Source organism: Phanerochaete carnosa (genome assembly GCF_000300595.1).
Source record: "Phanerochaete carnosa HHB-10118-sp unplaced genomic scaffold PHACAscaffold_8, whole genome shotgun sequence".
In the NCBI taxonomy this organism is placed as follows: domain Eukaryota; kingdom Fungi; phylum Basidiomycota; class Agaricomycetes; order Polyporales; family Phanerochaetaceae; genus Phanerochaete; species Phanerochaete carnosa.
The window spans coordinates 2,046,928-2,065,849 of record NW_006767635.1 but is presented as its reverse complement, the minus strand read 5'-3'; the positions used below and the strand labels follow the sequence as shown (position 1 = coordinate 2,065,849).

The window sequence follows — 18,922 nt, the reverse complement described above, 5'->3', positions numbered from 1 at the left end:
TATGCTGATGTCCTGTATAGAGATGGTCGAAGACAGAGACCTGATTACATCCGGCATGCTCGACGACGACGAGTTCACAGAGAAAATCCAAACTGCACTGTGAGTTTTTTGCGCGACCTTATAGGCCAGCAGAACTGAAAGCTCTTCCCAGCGGCCTGAAAGACTCGTTCCAGCTCACTGTGAACGGCGTCTCATTCGTGCCCATCCAGACCGCTTCAGAGCGCGCTGAGCAGCTTGTGCAGAAGCAGCGCGCAAAGGTCGCAAAGGGAGACCATCCGCCCGGACTCAAGATATCGTACGAGAAGCAGCTCGAGCTGCTCGCGAACCCCAAGGTGCCCGACTTTGAGATTCTATTTTTCCCATTCACATTCCCCACGCCGCCGCCGGAACCTAGCAAGCCGTACATCACCATTTTTCTGACGCTTGGTCGGCCATTCACGCGCGGGACGATCCACATCCAGTCTGCAGACCCGATGGCGTGGCCGGCCATCGACCCACACTACTACGAGGAGGATATCGATCTGGATATTATGGTGGATGCCGCCAAGTTTATTCGCAAGGTGACCCATACGGAGCCGTTCAAGTCGCTTGTCGTCGAGGAGCAGCTTCCCGGACCAGATGTGAACACCGACGAGGAGATGTATGGTGCGTGCACGTACTTGGCAGTCCTGTGCGAGTGAGTGCTGAGTCGCAACGTACAGCATATGTCCGCAAGAACACTTACTCGAGCTTCCGTACGTACCAATAGGTCGATACGATGGCGGGCAGAGCGGCTGACCTTGTCGGCATAGATACGACTGGAAGCATGTCAATGATGCCTCGCGACAAGGGCGGCGTCGTTGATACGCGACTCAAGGTGTACGACACCAAGAACATCCGCATTGTCGACCTGTCTGTTCTTCCCATTCACACGGCTGTACATCCTCAGGCCACTGTGTACGCGATTGCGGAGATGGGTAAGTCTTCAAGCTTCAACAAGCCTACATCCTGTGCGGCATTCTGGTCGTTTGCTGAACTATGCCTCACCGACAGCGTGCGATATCATTAAGCACGACTATCAGTAGTGTAAATAGTATTATTTATGCATTCAAGACCGTCTATATGGAATCTGCCGTCTTCACTGGCACGTCTAGTGCATCCAGAAGGAGAATCGCGCTCCGGCGGGCGCCAGCCGACCTTCACACGTGCCTAGCACGGTGGCACCGCTTATCCAGGGACCAGAACCCCACTGCGATTGCACAAGTAGACCAAGCTGTCTGTAGCGCGATATACATTTTTCTACGCTACTTGGTCTTTGCTGGGCTCCACGCATCCTCCGGAGGGGATACTCACCTCACGATGCCTGTCCATTTCGGGAGCCTCTGTTATCTACATCGTCTTCGGGACGCAACCACTTCATTCAGCCGGTTACAGAACCTGCCGCGTGGATCTACAAATCTCGAGAAAACAGAGAATCCGCTCCGTGTAGCGGCACGTCTCGACGAGACAGCAACACCAGAGTTGATGCGTCATTGTACGCCTTCGCACAAGCTATCTGGCTCTTAGCTCACTAACGGCTTCAATAACTGCGGCCGCAGGTGATATACCTAAGGCCTGCGAGACCGTAGAAAGAGCAGCCCCAGAGGACCCTATGCAGATCTACTTTCAAGTCACTCCAGTGGGTACCAGTCCTCAGGCTGCTGTTCAGCAATCTCTGACTTTATATCCTTTCACGACGGCGATAAGCACTCCAAACGATATAAGGCCGGCGCACGGCTCGTGTTCAGTTTGCAATTCTACCGCGGAATTTTGGAAAAAGGTTCATGGACGGTGGATCATGGACAGGCTGTAGCAATAATGTGAGTGAAAGCGGACCTGAGCTACATTGAAATATGTTAGATAAGTGATCATTCGCGTTGCTCATACAATAGTTATACTGCAGTAGCGACCCCGAACGTCAAAGGGAGCCAATAGTGAAAATTTTGGATCCCCTCCTTAAGTGGCTCATCCTGGGGATCCGTAGGCTGTCGGAATCCAGAGAGCAAAGGAAGGTTTGTTACGCATTCCATGAATGGCCTGAACGTAAATTCGACTATCTCCGATATAGCGTGTCGAGGAGCACACTACAAAGAGCAGGAAGGCTCTCAGGGAAAATTTAGGCGAAAGATTAGAACAGATGATGGAGGTTAGCTGGCTTATCACTGCTCCTGAATATCGGAAAGGTGGCTATGCCACTGCCCTCGTGCATGTTGCGACAGATCTGGTTCGTCTGTTCGCTGGGCTCTTGAATGATGTACTCCAAGCTTACCGTCAATAGGCAGATGCCAGAGGCGTCTCGGTTTGGCTAGCATCGTCTAATCCTGTCAACGAAGGCTTCTACATTGACCTCGGATTTCAGACGGTTGGTACCTTCCATCTAGGTACAGATAATCCTTCATGGAAAGGTCCGCCCGTTTCTATTGAGATAGTGAGTGCTCTCATCGTTCCCTCGCTACCCCCCTGACCCACGTCGTCCCTAAAGATGGTCAGAGAGCCGAAGAGACCGAGGGCCATGATGAGAGAGAAACGGGCAGGGTTGACCTAGGCCGTGTGTACGGTAACCACGCAGTCAGGCACACTTTCTTCGCTCATAGTCTGTATGATTCTGCGCCTTCGCGCTCGTGACATCTCCAGCATGGTTTCATACGCACATAATACGCAACAGAAGAGGTTTTGAACAGGTTGGCTCTCACGGACTGACAGATGACCGGAGCCCGCTAGCTCTGTGCTGAATGTACTAAGCAATGGAATCTCGAGTCGATTATCACCTTTTGTGGACCAGCAATGCTTCATGCGCTGTGGGCTCACTGGTTTTATGACGGATGCAGTTTGGTTTGCTCCTGCCGCTCATCTCGTAATCGTCGGCTCATGCAGGCGACATTATTAGAGCTGCCGCAACTCACCAGCGTAACGTAATTATTGGTGGGCACTGCTAATACTTGGCTGGAGGACGCAAGCACTCAGTTGTCACACCAGTCGCGTGAGTTTTTATGAACACCGCTGTGGAGATGTTTTAAAGCAACGGCCGACTCCCTGACGGATCTACCAGTGCCCATGGCATCGTTGCACCAGAAAGGCAGACTTCGGGTAACGGCTGAACTTCTGGAGGTACGACGCCACCAGTAAAGCTAGCCGATGCGAACGTTGTTGTTCTCGTTACATTAAGGATCCATCTTTATGTACCGTTGCATACATCCGCTGCCGCGAGGTTGGCAAGTATGCACGTAATGGCCATTGCGCGGCTCACTCTCCGCTGGATGTTTACCACAGCAGAAAATCGTGGTAGATCTCATGCATGAATCACGTCCACCGACTGAATACGGGGCTAACGATAGCGGATGGCTACGTGAACAGCTTGCCCGAGTTTAAGCAGCGCTAGATGAGCTACCAGCACTTTGAATCGAGATCCCCAAACCAAGCACGCTTCCTAGCTTGAGTTCCTCGAATGCTCTTATGTATTGCCCCTCCGCCTCTGCTGCAGACCAGATGGAACTACAAGGGCCGCAGTCCAGACCACCGCGATTTCACACTTCATGTCCTCGCTTTCGTTCCACTCGACTCCCGGGCGCGTCAACGCCCTCGAGGCGTTCGCACCTCTCGAGAGTGTCAGCTTCACGAATACACACCACCCATATGGAGTTGTATCTTCCCTCTCGTCCTCGCGAGATGCGGTCGCCGCTCCGAGGCGGAGATAGCTCCACACAAAAGCGGACGTGCCTGCTCCCGCGCGGGACTCATGCGGACGACAGCACCTTCCTGCAATGGCTCGCAAGTTCGTGCGCATAGATGTTGTGTTCGCCGAGTTCTGGGATACAACATGTGCCGAAAGCGGCGACGGAGATACCACTGGTAAACACTGGGTTATGAATAGGCTCACCTGGTGAGCAACCCGGGTAGAGCGACGGACTCATGGTACGACTCAACGGGCGGCGATCATCCCACTGAATGGAATGAGCGGAAAACAACATGCACTCTCAACTGGCAATGGGGCTGAAAGCGTCTATACTTCGAGGCATGTCTGCTGACTGTGAGGCAGTCACGGGGTGCGCAGCTGAGAAAACGTTCACAGCGTGTTAGCGTTCCAAATATTCCTGCTGTGATGTATTTCATATGAGTGTCTCTGCAGCCGCAGCTGCGTGAAGGATTCCTGTCTGCACTTGCAAGTAATGAAGGAGGTGCTGGCAGCATTCCACTGGGTCGGGAAACAACCCAGCGGAGTGGAGGAGCCCCCCTCTGATATACCCTCGAGAGACTGCGGTGGACGAAAGGCCCAGGTACCGCTCACACGAGCATGGACGGATGAGAAGCAGAGCATGTACGCCTGTGGGTGTGCTTGCTGTAAATAGCATATGCGCGCGTCTATGATACAAGGTGCATCCCGGTGCCGGCGGATCGAAAGATGACAGCAGGCGTCGCTGCGGATGGAAAAGAAAAATGAGTGAGGTCCGCCCGTACGGTGAGAAAGCGCGTCACCACGAGTAACGAAGTATGATGCAGATGGAGCCGCCTCAGGTGGTCATCCCATACTTTGGATGAGTGCAGGGGCGGCCCAATCAGTGCCCGCAGACGGCAAAAGTCATCACACACCCAGTCCCAAGGGTCAGGCCTTCAGGCACATGCGCGGTGGGAAGCATAATCCCACGACAAGTCGGTACTACCGGCTAGCGTGGCACCGTACATCTGCATCTTCGCAAGCAAGACGAGGCAGCCGGTGCAGGACGCGAGCGACATCGAGGACGAAAGGTACGATAGCCGAGTCGACGCTCACCAATTATGACATAAAAATACATTAATCATACACATCTTCACCGGTGCGTCGAATCTCTGCCCTCCTCGCCTCTACCTTCCCGTGCCTGAACGCCGAGACTGCCCTGAGATTCTGTGATCGCGGGCTGTAGTGAAGCCCGGCCGGGTACAGTCGCCTCCCCTCGATTTGATTCAGATGAGGAGCGTGTTATTGAGTGCGTGTCGCCGTCCGGGTCCAATGCTGCGCCGTCGGATGACTGTGGGTGCAGCGATCGCAGCGACTGGGACGATGCGGTGGGGCGCACGAAAAGTGGGGCCTGAGTGCTCGAGAGCAGCACTGAAAGGCCCTGTTCGCTCGACGAGCTCGGTGCGCTGGTCGAGATCAGCTGCGGCGGCCGCGAGGACGGCGGCGGGGGGAGCAGGGGTATCACTGGTGACGCCGGCGGTGACGGCGGTGACGGCGACCCTGCTGCTGGCGAGGACACCCCGCTCAGACCGGCGAGGATCGCGGGGACGGGCGTAGCAATGGCTACTTGGAATGACGGCGGCGGCGCAAAGTATCCTTCCTCCACGTCTGTTCCCATGAGCGAACCTCCAGCCGGTGGCGGCGTCGGCGGCGGCCTCTCCGCATACGACTCGCTGTCCCCTACCACTCCTCCTGTCCTTCTCGATGACCACATCATCGACGGTGTAGGCGTCTCCGGCGTGCCGAGCAGCGCGCTCGTGGGCTCGTTCGAGGGCGAGGCGGAAGGCGTGTACGGCGGCGGCGCGGCATGGATGACGGTACCCGGGAAGTATCTCGGGACGAAGGGGACTGGGCCCTGCATGGGTGGTCCATCCTCCGAAGCGTCAGTATGGAATGTACTGATCGACGAAGTCTCCCGACGGGACTCGCGATAGGCGCGATCTCGACGACGGGCGAGTCGTCGTCTGCGGCAGAGCGAGAACGCGAGTGCAAACGAGAGAAATGTTAGAAGCCCGACAGAGCCTCCAACTGCACCAGCGAATGTGGAGACGTTATGCGATTTGCTGGCCGAAGAGCTGGCAGACGCCGTGGCTCTGGGTGCGATGCCGATGTGCATTACGAAGGACGGGTAAGGCGATGCGTGACAATTGGCGTGGTCGTTATATATCGACGAGGTGGCCGTTATAGGATTGCAATCGGTGTGTGCAGTGAAGAGTGGGGTGAGGGAGGAAGGAAAGCACAAGCGAGTGTGAGTGGTTAATGAAGGAACGAATCAGGTTGAAGTCAAGTGAGCGTCGCACGCAGAAGGAGGCCAGCGCCAGAACAGGGGTACGAGCGAATGGGAGATAAGGCTGGTTAGTCAACAGAGTTACTGGACCCGAAGTAAACGCGGATTTTACGCACTGGCTGATAGTTGGGCTTGGCGAAGCATTCACGACACCGACCGGCGATGATACCGGCGCACTTGATGAACTGCCTCCGCTCGTGTTGTTTGCAGCTGGTTCAAAGTCGCTGTCTTGAGTATAGACGATATAATCGAGCAAAAAGACAGAATCCGGGCCGACGCTGACCGTGAGAGAGTGCGGGCTCTCAGGTAACCCAGTCTTTTGGAATACGACAACTGATGGCGAATAGGACGTATTTGGAGCGGTTGCGCTACCACTGTGTAGGAATACTCCAGCTGGCTGCGAATCGAACGTGTAGGTGAGATTCATGAATGTCGGTGTGGTATTTGCTGGAGCAGCGAACAACGGCATGATGGCGAACACGTAGATGGCCGAACCTGCGTGGGGCGAGAAATATCCGGTCAGCACAACTGAGAGGGCTTGCAACCAATCATGAGGCTCGCCTCTACTCTTCGGTAGAATGAGAGGCTCGGCCGGACAATTGGGAGATAGGAAGACTGGGACAGCACGCACCGGTGAAGTTGAACTCAACAGTGACTGACTTGTCGACAAAACCAGGGTCGTCGCTGTCCAAGTTCGGGGTGAAGAATGGGTTGCTGACGATAGACTCCTGCCGCTTGAACCTAGGGACACCGACATCTTGCATACCCCGTCGGTGCTGGCCATCTTTCCCACCCTTCCCATTATCTCCGCTGTCTCCATCGCCGCCGCCATCGCCGTCCTGATCGCCGTCTCCGCCTTGCTTGCCACCACCATTTCCCGACTTCCCCGACTGCTGATCGGTGTCGTCTACATCGTCGTTGTCGACGGTTGGAATGATGTGAGTTCCATCGTGCCACGTTCCTGCATATGCCAAACTATTGTCTGGATCTAGGCAGGTGTCGCAAGGGACAGTGGAAGGACGCCAGGTATCGTTCGCAGAGTACGTGATAAGCGAGGAGGTGTCGTCGATGGTGACATTGGCTGCCGTGGCTATCGCCCAGAAGTCGGCACTTCGAGGCCAGTACGCTACGCGCGTCGCTGGCGCGGGGCTAAGGAGAGCGACTACAACCAAGCAGAATACGGCGTAACTAGGTGATCTAAGCAGTACGCTTCTCGTCAAGTCTCCCGAAGCGCCGAGTCAATCTGATGTCGACGTACCTCATTGCCAGAAATAATGTAGCAAGAATTATTCTCCAGTGATGTTGTCCGAGAGAGAAGTGCTCATTCACGATCCTAGCTTGTTGTGGGTGTAGCGGGGTGCGACGACGAACGAACAGGAAGATTTAGTAAACAGCAACGTCCCTGCGCTTATACGCCTCCATGGATAGAACATGATCTGCTGTGCTTCGACGCCGCTCGACCGGCGTCGGGTGTGAGACGTACCGTCCCCAAGCGGGTCGCACCGGCGGGAAATTTCATGCCATGCGCAGGGCTGGGAATCACAACCAAGTAACACGGTCATATACCCGCGTGTACGGCAAATCAGGGTGCAGGTTCCCGACCGTAAAGAGCATGATGTCCCGTACACCGGAGTATCGTGCCCACGAAATGCAGAGGAGTATAGAGGATATGTCAGTGCGAAGACAAGCTAGTATTCACACTGAAGAAGCACGTCAGCCAATGCAGAGTCTTGTAGAGCGCGACAGCGCACCTCTCAGCCATGATGCATGAGTACCCAACGTGGGGCTGTAGGTGATACTGTAGAATTCAAGCGCAGTGATGAACACACAAAAGAACATCGCAGCAAGGCTGAAGCTCTCTCCGTGTGGCGAGCGCTTCGGCTTACGCCAACGTCGGCTGCGTTCTCACGATGAGTGGACTCGGGGCCATCGAAGGCAGCAGCATCCCAGGCATATTTCCAACGTCTAAAACGTGACGGAACAAGTGCGAGAAATGCAACCGGCTTTCAGCAGATGCGGCCTGGTGCAAGATGACGGGTCAAGCGGAACAGACAGCAACGAGGAAGGCCGGCGACGTTATTAGCAGGCTGGTAACCACGGTTCTTGAACTAGAAGACTTTGAAAAAAATCTTGGTGGGGACTCTTGTGGAGAGCGTTCTGCTAGAAGTCGTTCTTTTCGAGGTATAGCTCTGGTAATCCCACCAATATGTAACGAAGCGAGCCGACGGTCGGTGACACGGAGTACCGGACATGTCCGCGACGTGGCTTGAGAATGCCAAGGTAAGAGCGAGCGAAAGGGGTAGTTTCTGAAGCTTTAGCCTTGTGAATCATCCGAGGATCCTCGTCTGGCGACATGGTCGGCGGAGAGTCGTGGTGAAACGCGTAGCGCGCGCAAGGCCTTACAGGATCGATTAAGATGATGCCATCAAATGCACCGAACTGCTTATGACGACTTCAAAAGCTTGCTCATTTTCTCGTCCTGCTAGAGTGGCTCACTTCAGAACACCTCAAACAGCCTCAAGTTCGAGTGGTCGATAGTAAGCTCGTATGCTACTACTTCCTAAAAGTTAGTCCCACCATCTAAATCTCACCAATAGGAAAGGCACCTGGCTGGCTCTCACGAATTGTATACAGAGCAAGCTTTAGAGTCTTGCTTTACGACATCAGCCTACTCGGCGATCTAGGCACGGCTGCGCGCTGCTCCCGAGCTATGAGTGCACTAAAGCGTTACACTGAGTTGGTCGACGGGACAATTCCAGTTCCTGCCTTGTTGTATCAAGACGAAGACCTTCTCGCCTCTCAGGGAGACGTAGGCATTTATGACGGGTGAGTGGGCTTTCCACAGTCACTAAGTCGTGATGGGACTCTCTATCATTTCCGCGTCATCTGCTACGATGCGGAAGCCCACAGAAGCTTGTGTAGCATTATACGCAGAAAGGTATCTTGGCCATGTGGGTGCAGATACACGTTCTATTGGTGGCAAAAGGCCTCCAAGTGCCACTCTGTGCAGAGGAAACTGTCGCTGGTGGCTGGCTTCACCATCTCATCGAGGACATGGTTGTGAAAGCATATACTGATCGCACTTTACAGCCCCCAGAAATCGCCTCAGCATCAATCCGGATCCGTTCATATATCAAACATTCGACTGTTTTACGTCGACTACAGTCACCCGCACTCTCGCTCCTTTGCCTTGAACCTTTCTCACATCTGCCGCACGGATTACTGGGCGGGGCTTCTCCGCAGCTCTGCCAAAGTGACGGTGTACCTCAACCCCATGCCGTCGCGGACCATGCCGATGAATACATCAAAGAGTCGGCAAGACACGAGCAGTGGCTCTGATGTCTGGGAATGCGAAGTTTGCAGCTACCGCAATCCGCCGGGCCTGAGCCCTTCTGCATCCATGGTCTGCGGATTGTGTGGTGTACCACGTTCGGCAGTCCCCTCTGCGCCTGTAGATTCCAACACGACAATGCAGTCGAAGTCCAGAGTGCCTGCCGAGACGAGCCATCTCTCTTCGTCTCTGCCCTCCTCGTCACATCACCTGCCCCTGCCTGCACGGACAGAACAGCCTTCCCAAATCGCCTGTCCAGCCTGCACGTTCTTGAACTACCCCTCACTCTCTTCATGCGAGATTTGCGGAACAGCTCTGCCGCGTCCGGTGCACCCGACTGCCAGGAGCGCTCCACCGTCAAGGCCGACGTCGGACGACGAAGATGACGACGACGACGAAAGAGAGGAAGGCCCAAGGATGATCAAGGTCAGCTTCAGGAAAGGGGGCGACAAGGCATTCTACGCGGTATTGCGTAGAAGTCTCCTAGACAAAGCCTGGGAGGTAAGTGCGCCATGCTTGTGTCGGTTACATAGCAGGGGCGTTTCAGCGCACTGCCCGGATGATCTGTGTGTTCGACGGAGGCAGTAGCTCACGCTTGTCATTCTAGGGCCCGAAACTGCGTCGTGCGCCGGCATCGAGCTCTCAGGAGGGTACCCGCGCCGCCACCCCAAACACACTGAATCGCTCCGGAATCAGTGCGTGGCCACGTCTGCTGCACGCACCTGGAATGTTCATGACCGTGTTTCCACAGATGGCATCCTCCAGGAAGTGCAGACCGCTGCCGCTGCGACGCAAACGAACATGGAGGACGCGCTGCAGGATCTCGAGACCCTCAAGATCCAGGCGCGCGAGATGGTGCGCTACGCCGAGGAGCTCAACGAGCGGCTCACTGCGGTGTCTGCTCTGCCGTCCTCGTTCTCGTCGTCACCAGCCCCCGCGGGGGCCGCTCCGGGATCGGCCGCCGTGGAGCCCGAAGAGGCGACCTTCATCCGCTCGTCCCTGGCGCAGCTCGGGCTGCAGATGTCCAACGCGCCGGTCACGCTGGACATGATCCAGGACGAGCGCAAATGGCACGAGGAGCTCGCGCGGGAGCTCGCGGGCGTGCTACAGGGCACGCCGGGCAGGGGAAAGGCCGCCGCGGCAGGCATGATGCGTCGCCGGGGGATCGTTGCCCTCGACGAAGTCTGGGGCGGGTGGAACCGCGCGCGGGGCGTCGGTGCGTCTCCCATTTTTTCTTTTCTTTTCTTTTCTTTTCTCTCTCTCTCCCTGAATCTCGCCCACTCTAACGCTTGGGTTCTGTGGCGTGCAGCGCTGATCCCGCCCGCGACGTTCCTGCTCGCGCTGCCGTACCTGCCTCAGTGCACAGACCCGCCGATCCACACGCGCACGTTCTCGAGCAGCCTGTCCGTGCTGCACACGCCGCCGTTCACGCGCGCGGCGTTCTCGGCGAGGCTCGTCGGCCTCCTGACGCTCGGTGCGTGCCACATCCCCAGAGAGACTGACCGCCCGCGGCTGACCCCGGTGCACAGTGGGTCCGAGGACGACTGTGGACGTCGCGTACGAAGAGTCGCTCCCGATCGGCCTCGTCCAGGAGATGGTGCTCGAGGTCGAGGGCGTCGGCGAGATCTGCCGAGACGAGGGGGAAGGCAGGCTCGACGCATTTGGGCGTGGGCAGGAGGTGCGCTGGTGGATGAATATCTTCCATGACCTCGTTTGGGACGGTCAAGTGGACGAGCTCCTTGCGCCCTGAGACAGTGCATATGCCGAAATGACCCCCCTCATAGATATTTCGAGCACCACATGTAACTTCCTATCGAATACCTACCTTGCCATGGGCCGCGCTGAAACTTTGTGCGCACATTGCCCAGGTGGATCGCCATCTGCCATAGAGCAGATGACAGCGGGGCCCGATTCGGACTTGGACATTCATACGCGCACACATGTTTGCGAGTGCTGATGCGCACGCTCTAGTACTTGAAATCCAATCGACGACATGGGCAAACATGAAACATAAGACGACCGTAGTAAATACAGCATAGGGAAATAGAATAGGGAGCTGCTTGTGAGAGCCGGTTCGCCAGAACAATCAAGAGGCGACCGCGAGGAAGGATAGAAATGTGGACGAAAGAAGCGCAAAAGACGACCATGGATACAGCATTATGAAGATTAGAGAAATTGAGATATTCTATATTACAATCCTATATCTTAGGAGCATATTTTCACTGAACGCGCGCACGAGGACAGCCGAAGTTGCCTCACATCGGGACAGAGCCGTGAGGCGCGAGGTCGTTGTAGAATCCGCCGCTGTGCTGGAGCGGGAAGGGCGCGACGTCGTTGTCGAGGGACATGGGGAACACGCTCTGCGAGTGCACGTCGACGTCGACGTCGTACGGGCCCGCGGGCGCGCCGGCGAACTGCATCGGCGAGTCGGTGCGGTAGAGCTCGCCGTACGCGCCCCCGACGGCGGGGCCGCCGGCCATCGGCGGAGGCTCGTGGAAGCTGCCGGCGAGGCCCGCAGCAGCGGCAGCGGCGCCGTCGATCGGCTCGAGGTTGAGCATCTGGTCGAGCTGCTCCTGGAGCTGGCCCGTCGAGCTCGAGCGCGAGTGCGAGTGGTGATGGTGATGGTGGTGTTGGTGGTGCGTCGGCGGCCGGCTGAGCGCGGCCATCTGCGGCGAGTCGTCGTACGCGAGCGGGACGTTGTACGCCATCGGGCTGCTGTCGGCCGAGTGCGCGGGCAGCGCGTACGGGTGGAAGGAGCGCGAGCTCTCGGAGGCCGTGTACGGGCGGCGGGCGCCCTCGCTGTACCGGCTGACCGACGGCGTCGCGCTGCGGTGGCGGCGGATCGGGCCAGGGCCGTTGAGCTCCGCGCCGGTCGGGTACAGGGCGGCGTGGTCGAACGACTGCTTGTGCGACGGCGCGGACATCGAGATGTAGTCCGTGACGCTGTACGATGAGCCGTAGGACGAGCTGAGGCTGGGCGAAGGCATGCTGACCGTGCTGAACGCGGGACTGGGGTGCGAAGACCGGATGGCCGCCCACTGGCTGCCGCCCGGCGAGCCGGTCACGAACGGGCTCTGCTCCGAGTCGACGAGGCCGGCGTCGCTGTAGTAGAGCTCCTGGGCCTCGTCCACGCTCGTGCTCGTCGACCCAGAGGGCGTGAGGCCGGGCGCGGGGACGACCAGGCCGTCTTCGTCGCCATGCACCTCGTGGACCTGGCCCTGGATCTCGACCTCGCACATCTGGACGTCGGGCATGGTGCCGAGCGCGTTGATGTAGCCCTCGATGCCGGCCTCGTCGTCGAGCTCGTCGACGTCCTCGCTCTCGATGTCCGCCTCGCCCTCACCCTCGCCCTCGCCCTCGCCGCGCTCGGCGCCATCCCCGCGGGTGTGCGTGCGGAGGTGCTGGTTGAGGTTGTCCGAGCGCGAGAAGCGCTTCTTGCAGCGCTGGCACTGGTACGGCCGCTCGAGGGTGTGCGTGCGGAGGTGCCGCTTGAGGTGCTCCATGCGCTTGAACATGCGGCCGCACGAGAAGAGCGGGCAGACGAACGCCTTGGTGCGCTGGATCGCGATCGGGTCCGACGCGGGCTGCTGCCACGCCGAGGACACCTCGCCGCCGTAGGGCTGTGTGTGTGCGCGCACGCGGTCCTGGATCGGGAACGGCGGCAGCGGGAACGTGTGGCGCTGTTCCGCGTGCGGCCGGCCCATGTCGTGGTCGACAGGGAGCGACCCGTAGATGCTCTCGGGAGACGCGCGCAGCGCCTGCTGGTGCATCCCTCCGTCCGCGCCGGGCATGCCAGGGGCGAAGTAGCCCTTGTCCGCGAGCTGGCCCGCGCGCGCGAGCATGGCGCGCCGCTGGCGCTCCTTCTGCGAGGCGATGAGGTCAGGGTTGCTCTGAGGCCCAAAGTCGCCGCGCGCCTGCGCCAGGAACATCTCGGCGGCGCTCAGACGGGCTGTGTCCCGCCCGTACCGGTCCATCTGGGGCTCGGGCGGGCGCATGGCGTTCATGCCGTGCGCGGCGGGGGCGGAGGCGGGGACGCCAAAGTAGTCGTCGGCGTGGTCGGACATGTAGGGCGAGATGCCGAGGAGGCTGGGGCTGCGGTGCTTCGGGACCTTCTTCCGCCGCTGCTTGTACGTCGGCGAGCCCTCGAAGAGCGAGAACATGGAGAAGAACGGCGAGTTGGGCCCGTGCAGCGCAGACTTGGATTTGGACGACCGCTTCTCGTCGCTGGACTTGCCCGGCTCGTCGGCCTCGGAAGAGGACATGTCGGCGTCGGACTGGTGCCTCTCGGACGCGCTGGAGGACGCGCCGTTGTCCCTGCCGCCGTCGTCGCCGCCCTTGGCCTGGTCGGCGCGCCGCACCGCGGCCTCGAGCTCGCCCTCGCCCTCGGCGACACCAGACGCCTTGCTGAACTGTTCGTAGAGAGAGCGTTTGGGGTCGTATGAGAAGGAGAGCGCGGGCTCGCCGGTGATGCCGGTCGTGGGCTCCAGGCCCATCTTCTCGCGCTTGAGGTCGCGCTCGAGGGCGTCGAGGAAGAGCCGGTCATGCGGGACAGAGAACCTGGGGTGGAGACAGGCGCGTCAGCAATGGGCGACTGCCGCAGTCCGCGAGATGCGGTCGTGAAGGGCCCTGATGGAGGGGCACACTCACCAATAGAAGACTTTCTGCTTCTTCTGCGTGCGAATGCACTGATACTTGAACAGCAAATCGAGGAAGGGCGACTGGCAAGGATCAGTTGTCAGTCTCGTGTGCCGAGCCTATGGCGTAATCCGCCAGAAAACAGGTGCTGCGCGTACCTTGGGCTCTTCCAGACAAGCGTCCACACCGGGCTTCAGGTTCCGGAGGTCAGAAAAGACACCCTCCTCAAACTTCTTCATGTTCCTGACCGGGCGGCCAAAGGCTTCGAAGCGGAAGACGAGGGCGCGCACGATGTCCGTGCCGGTGATGTGGTAGAGGCCGCCCCAGAGGACGCAAGAGACGTACTCGGAGTTGGGCAGCAGGAAGCGGTTGAGCGCGGGGTGGGCCGAGTTCGGGTGTCCGACGGGCAGCGAGGACGGGTCGGCGGGGTTGACGTCGGCGGCGTCTGTCCACCGCGAGGGCGCCGTGGCCAGGAAGAACTTGAGGCGGTCGAGGTGGGCGAGGAGCTCGCGCTCCTTGTGGGTGAGGGGCCGGCTGAGGCCGTCGTCGAGGTTGCCGAAGCCGTGGCTGGCGGTGAGCGAGACGGAGGGCGGGCGGGCGAGTGTGCGTGATGGGGAGGGACTGCGTCGGGAAGAGCTGGTACTCGCCTGGGCGCCGCCGTCGGCTACTGCTGCTGCTGCTGCTGCTGCTGCTGCTGTTACTGTTGCGCCGCTCGCGCTCCCCTTTCCGTGCTGCAGCTGAGTCCGCATGCGCGACGGGTGCGCGGTCTCCTCCTCGGGGTCGGTCTCGTGCGCAGAGGCGGCAGAGGTTGATATCTGGAGCGGAGATTGGGTCCTGGGACGGGCGTTGTTTTCATGTTTGACGAACGGTGATCCGTAGGGGGTGGAACGGTGTTCCGGGATGCCTGTGGCGGGGCCGTCTGCGGAGAACATGCGCGGCGATGAGAGCGATGAGTGTGAGGAGGCAGCGGATGGCGGAAGCGCGTGTGGGTTGAACGGAGATGGGTCCATGGGGAAGTGGTGACGAGAGGCGAATAGTGTAGTCATTAAGACGGGAGTAACGTGAGCTGGTACGTTGAGCAGATAATAACTGCGTCGGTCGTGAAAGGTCGTGAGCGGGCGGTGGTTGGAGGCAGAGGAGCGTGGAGGAGGAGGATATACGCACGTTAACGGTGCGGGGCTGGGCTGGGCGGCGCTGGCGAATATAAAGGAGGCGTGCAGCGATGGACACTAAGCAAGCTCGACGCGGAATCAGGTGTGGAAGAACAGAAAGTACGAGGGCTGGAGGAGTGGATTATCTATGTACTAGTATGAATAGGGGGAAACCCGGCGGAGCTTCCGCACCGAACGGCCCAGGAGTGTGGCGGACGCACGGGCGGTGAAACAAAAACCGTTGCCGAGGAGGAGAGCGAGAGCTGGGAGGAAAAAGGGGGGCTCGCGGGTCGAGAAGGAAAAAAATCGCAGCGCAGCGGGTTCCACGCCCGAAATAAGGGAATCGGCCAGGGCCAGGAAATGGCGAAATCCAGCTCGAGAGACTCTTCACCAAGGCCCAAGCGCTCCGAGCGCAGGTTGCCACCGGCTGATGGAGATCTAGGCGACGTGCAGGCGACCCACGGGACCCTGCACGACCCACAGCCCTCAGCTCTCCTCCCAGTCCTCCGCCGCGAGCAACAGCGACGATGACGACGACGATAATCATCCGAGTCCGAGTACGAAGTCCCCACTGGCTTCCCTTTTCCGGGCAATGTCTCGCGACTGTGCACCGCCAGGGGGAGGGCCAGACGGGCGAGCACAATATCACATCTGCTCAGCAATCACCACACACCCAGGCAGATCACGCTTTGTCAATCACCAGGTCTGTCCGCTTCGGGCCTAGATGGCTGCGTCCTGTACAGCCCTCGCTGCACCACCGTCAACAGATCATCCTATCTAGCTCCCCACGACGCCCGCGCCCGGGCTTCCCACCCTGAGCGGCGCGGATCCCACAGCATTCTGCAGCAGTACCACCCCACCTCGTCCTCGTCCCCGCACAACCACTCGCGAGGGCGGGCAGCGGCGAGAAGAAGAAGAAGAAGAAGAAGCTTCGTCCGCGCCCGCGCCCGCGCCCCGCCGTGCCGGCTCCCGCCGCCGCGGAAGACGGCCGGAAGATTGATCGGCGAGGCTGAGAGAGCCTCGAAATGCGGCTCCATTCCGCCCTCGAGTGGCGCCCGCTCGATCGTGTCCTCCACTCCGCTGCTGCCCCCATTTACAAATAACGAGAGAATATTACAAAAATACTACAGTATGTGTGCGTAATGGACTGCCCGTTCGCGGCGGCGGAGATGAACGCGAGGGCGCGTGCGCTGCTTCCGCCGTCGCGGCCGACGCAAAAAGGCTGGGGGCACAGCCCCCCCGCGCCGCTGCGGCCTGCTGGCTTGATGGGACACAGCCTCGCGTAGGCGGACCAAGTACAGCCTCCCGTGCTAGCAGTGTGCGCGCGAGACAAGCACTGCCATATCTGGCAGCTCTCCCTCCACGCTTTTCCGGCGCAATCTGCCACTTGCGATCTCCTCCTCCCAGGGCCACGTGGCTTGAATCACCGGTTGGTTTGCCGGAGCTAGGCAGGCGCCATCCGCCGCCGCCGCCCCCAAACCATTCCGCTTTTTTTGCAAATCGTCCAAGCAGTCGCTGACAAAGGATGGCGTAGTCCATGACAATACGAGTGTGCATTCGCAGCCATGCCGACCTGAGAGCCACGTCAACAAGAAAAAATTTTCTCGCAAGGCACAGAAAAGTCACGGTGTTATGATGCCCTGGAGGCGCACACACCAACCAGTGGCGCACACAGCACAAAAATACGCTCGTGCGAGCCAATCACGCGCGGCGAGATAGCGACGTGCGGCAGGCAGGCGGAGCCCCGCGTTCGTCCATCACAACAAGACCGCACACATCCACTCGAGTCGAGCCAGAAAAGCTTGCCGCTCGCTCCTGTCTCGGGCTGCCTCGCAGGTGCTTGAGTAACCCGCATCGCACCGCGCACTGAGACGTCAGACGACCCCGCCACAGCTGTGCTCGTGCGTGCTCAGCGCTCAGGGGCGGGCGGGCGAAAAGAAAGAAGAAGAAGAAAAAGTCTGGCGTTGTAGGTTCAAAAAACGGGCTTGCGTTCGGCATTGGGGCGTGGTCCACGCGCGCTGCTGCTGCTGCCGCGGGTCGTGCCGTGCCCAACAGTTAGCAAGTGTGCCCACGTTCGCTCCTCCATCCAAATCCATTCCAAATCCAAAATGTCGATCGCTAATCCCGTCATGGCCAGGGTTGCTTCCGTTGCCTCGCCCTCGGGCGCACACCGCGCACACCGACACGCTCCGCCACCAGGCGTCCCCGGCGGTGCAAAAAGCGTTCGCGCGCGCGGGCAGAGAGCTCCCACCGACAGCGTTCCTCGATTGCGGGCGCGCTGGGCTCGCACGCGCGAACGGCAATGCGAGGCGGCAGCGGCGGGCCGGCGGCGAGCAACAGGTACGTAGCACGCGGAGGCCCGAGGAGTTAAATTGCACGCTCCAGGCCCCGTGGGGTCCCACCCGATGGTGGTGGCGGGTGTGGTGGTCCCGCTACGACAATGAACGTCGTCCACCTTTTCGATCAGGGCGAACGAAAAAGGTTGCGTTTGGGCAGGACTCCTGCGCCCGCGCCGGGTTGCAGTTCTGGCTTGTCCCGCAGGCCAGCCGAGCTCTGCAAGCTGGGGGCAGCCACCCTCCTCCTGTTCATTTGCGACGGGCCTGATCAGGAAGTCAGAATGAGGAGCGTGGTGTGGATCCAGAGGGTGATGGTGGTACCGTACCGCTGGTCTGTCTCTCTGCGTTCGCCGACCGCGGTCGGACGCTCTCCTGTGGGGGTCAGCACACCTCCTCCTGTGTCATTTCCCCCGGCCATATTTGATTGCGGCTCAGAAGAAAAAGGAAACTGCGCCTGCTAATCGTTCGGGCGACGCTCAGGATCAATGTAGGCAAAAAAAAACGCACCAGCTCAAGCTGAGAGCACAGGCGTACCCTCGAGACCCGCGCACACCCCCGCCCCGCAAGCGTCAAGGGGGACAGCTCACGCCAGGGGAACGCTCGGACGTGCCTCGGTGGAATGGACCCAATGGGGCCAGGAGGCGCGCGTCGCTGGCGGGCGCCTCTGGCGGCCGGGCTTCACGGGTACAGCAAGCGCTCATCGTCATCACGGCGTCCATCATATATCTGGCGTCTCTTTCCGGGATCTCGTGCAATTAATAGGGATCTCGCGCGCGCTTTCGCATTTGTGGTATGTCATCGTCGTGCCGAAAGTGTCCCGGCGGCAGGCCCACCCTCTTCTCTCAGGGGCGCGCTTGTTGCTTTGTGATCGCCGCCCCCGCCGCCGCCGCCCCGCCTCGTCGGTGTTGCTTCGCGTAATCGGTGGCCCTTGAGAGGTTTTTCGGAAATTCTCGGTGGGGAGCACGTGCAGCGTCCGGTGAACGCCATCTACGATTAGCTGACGCAAAAGCGCACGCCCCACCCGCCCTAGCGATCCCGAGGCCCACGGATATTAGAGAGCCGATTGCACAGCAGCCAGAGGGAAAAGCACTCGCGGGTCGCCAGTGGCTGCTGATGGTCGTGGCCGTCGCCTGATGGTCGTGGCCACCGCCTGATGGGCGTGGGCACCACCGAGGTTCCTGCGCGCGCGCCAACAGGCACCGGACGTGTGGCGGCCCCATGGGGCGAGAGGACTGATGGAGCATGTCTCTTTTCTTGTTGCGCCCGGGAAGCATCATCATTGCGGCGGATTTACGAGTGCGCGGGTCGTTGTGCCTAAAAACCGAAGACATGTATCGGCGGTGCTTGTTTTGTGAACAGAGCTGTGCCCACCCGGAGCCTGTGCCTCCCCGTAGAAGCTGGACGCAAAGAAAAAAGCACCTGGCGGTCCATCAGAGAGAGGCTCCGAAGCGT

At 59.4% G+C, this 18,922-nt stretch overlaps 8 protein-coding genes across 8 annotated transcripts in view; 4 read left to right on the top strand and 4 right to left on the bottom strand.

Moving 5' to 3' along the window:
* PHACADRAFT_186890 (uncharacterized protein) overlaps positions 1-756 on the top strand; it is a 1,784-nt gene extending 1,028 nt beyond the window's left edge. The window contains exons 2-4 of the mRNA XM_007399100.1: positions 21-99; positions 125-645; positions 702-756. Coding sequence (XP_007399162.1) covers positions 21-99; positions 125-645; positions 702-748 — 647 coding nt within the window. The 3' untranslated portion in view covers positions 749-756. The remainder of the gene's footprint in view (positions 1-20; positions 100-124; positions 646-701) is intronic.
* A 954-nt stretch (positions 757-1,710) lies between these two features.
* Positions 1,711-2,777, top strand: PHACADRAFT_186889 (uncharacterized protein). Its single transcript, XM_007399099.1, has 6 exons — positions 1,711-1,838; positions 1,911-2,030; positions 2,087-2,242; positions 2,297-2,446; positions 2,509-2,566; positions 2,613-2,777. Exons 1-6 carry the CDS (start codon positions 1,803-1,805, stop codon positions 2,693-2,695), a joined length of 603 nt encoding a protein of 200 aa, XP_007399161.1. The 5' UTR covers positions 1,711-1,802; the 3' UTR covers positions 2,696-2,777.
* Positions 2,778-4,419: 1,642 nt separating this feature from the next.
* On the bottom strand, positions 4,420-7,592 carry PHACADRAFT_261484 (uncharacterized protein). Its single transcript, XM_007399098.1, has 4 exons — positions 7,276-7,592; positions 6,649-7,214; positions 6,134-6,512; positions 4,420-5,823 (listed from the first exon to the last, which is right to left on the bottom strand). The coding sequence occupies exons 1-4, from the start codon at positions 7,278-7,280 to the stop codon at positions 4,824-4,826; spliced, it is 1,950 nt and encodes a 649-aa protein (XP_007399160.1). The 5' UTR covers positions 7,281-7,592; the 3' UTR covers positions 4,420-4,823.
* A 1,135-nt stretch (positions 7,593-8,727) lies between these two features.
* Positions 8,728-11,098, top strand: PHACADRAFT_100277 (uncharacterized protein; the record flags this gene model as incomplete). The annotated part of the gene is made up of 5 exons (XM_007399097.1): positions 8,728-8,843; positions 9,108-9,853; positions 9,998-10,564; positions 10,658-10,822; positions 10,878-11,098. 5 exons carry the CDS (start codon positions 8,728-8,730, stop codon positions 11,096-11,098), a joined length of 1,815 nt encoding a protein of 604 aa, XP_007399159.1.
* Positions 11,099-11,603: 505 nt separating this feature from the next.
* Positions 11,604-15,029, bottom strand: PHACADRAFT_31267 (uncharacterized protein; the record flags this gene model as incomplete). The annotated part of the gene is made up of 3 exons (XM_007398490.1): positions 11,604-13,905; positions 13,996-14,066; positions 14,142-15,029. 3 exons carry the CDS (start codon positions 15,027-15,029, stop codon positions 11,604-11,606), a joined length of 3,261 nt encoding a protein of 1,086 aa, XP_007398552.1.
* Positions 15,030-16,540: 1,511 nt separating this feature from the next.
* PHACADRAFT_261479 (uncharacterized protein) lies at positions 16,541-17,059 on the bottom strand. Its single transcript, XM_007399096.1, has one exon. It carries the CDS (start codon positions 16,987-16,989, stop codon positions 16,765-16,767), a length of 225 nt encoding a protein of 74 aa, XP_007399158.1. The 5' UTR covers positions 16,990-17,059; the 3' UTR covers positions 16,541-16,764.
* A 4-nt stretch (positions 17,060-17,063) lies between these two features.
* Positions 17,064-17,905, top strand: PHACADRAFT_261478 (uncharacterized protein). Its single transcript, XM_007399095.1, has one exon. It carries the CDS (start codon positions 17,243-17,245, stop codon positions 17,480-17,482), a length of 240 nt encoding a protein of 79 aa, XP_007399157.1. The 5' UTR covers positions 17,064-17,242; the 3' UTR covers positions 17,483-17,905.
* Positions 17,906-17,963: 58 nt separating this feature from the next.
* Positions 17,964-18,608, bottom strand: PHACADRAFT_261477 (uncharacterized protein). Its single transcript, XM_007399094.1, has one exon. It carries the CDS (start codon positions 18,455-18,457, stop codon positions 18,266-18,268), a length of 192 nt encoding a protein of 63 aa, XP_007399156.1. The 5' UTR covers positions 18,458-18,608; the 3' UTR covers positions 17,964-18,265.
* Positions 18,609-18,922: the final 314 nt, after the last annotated feature.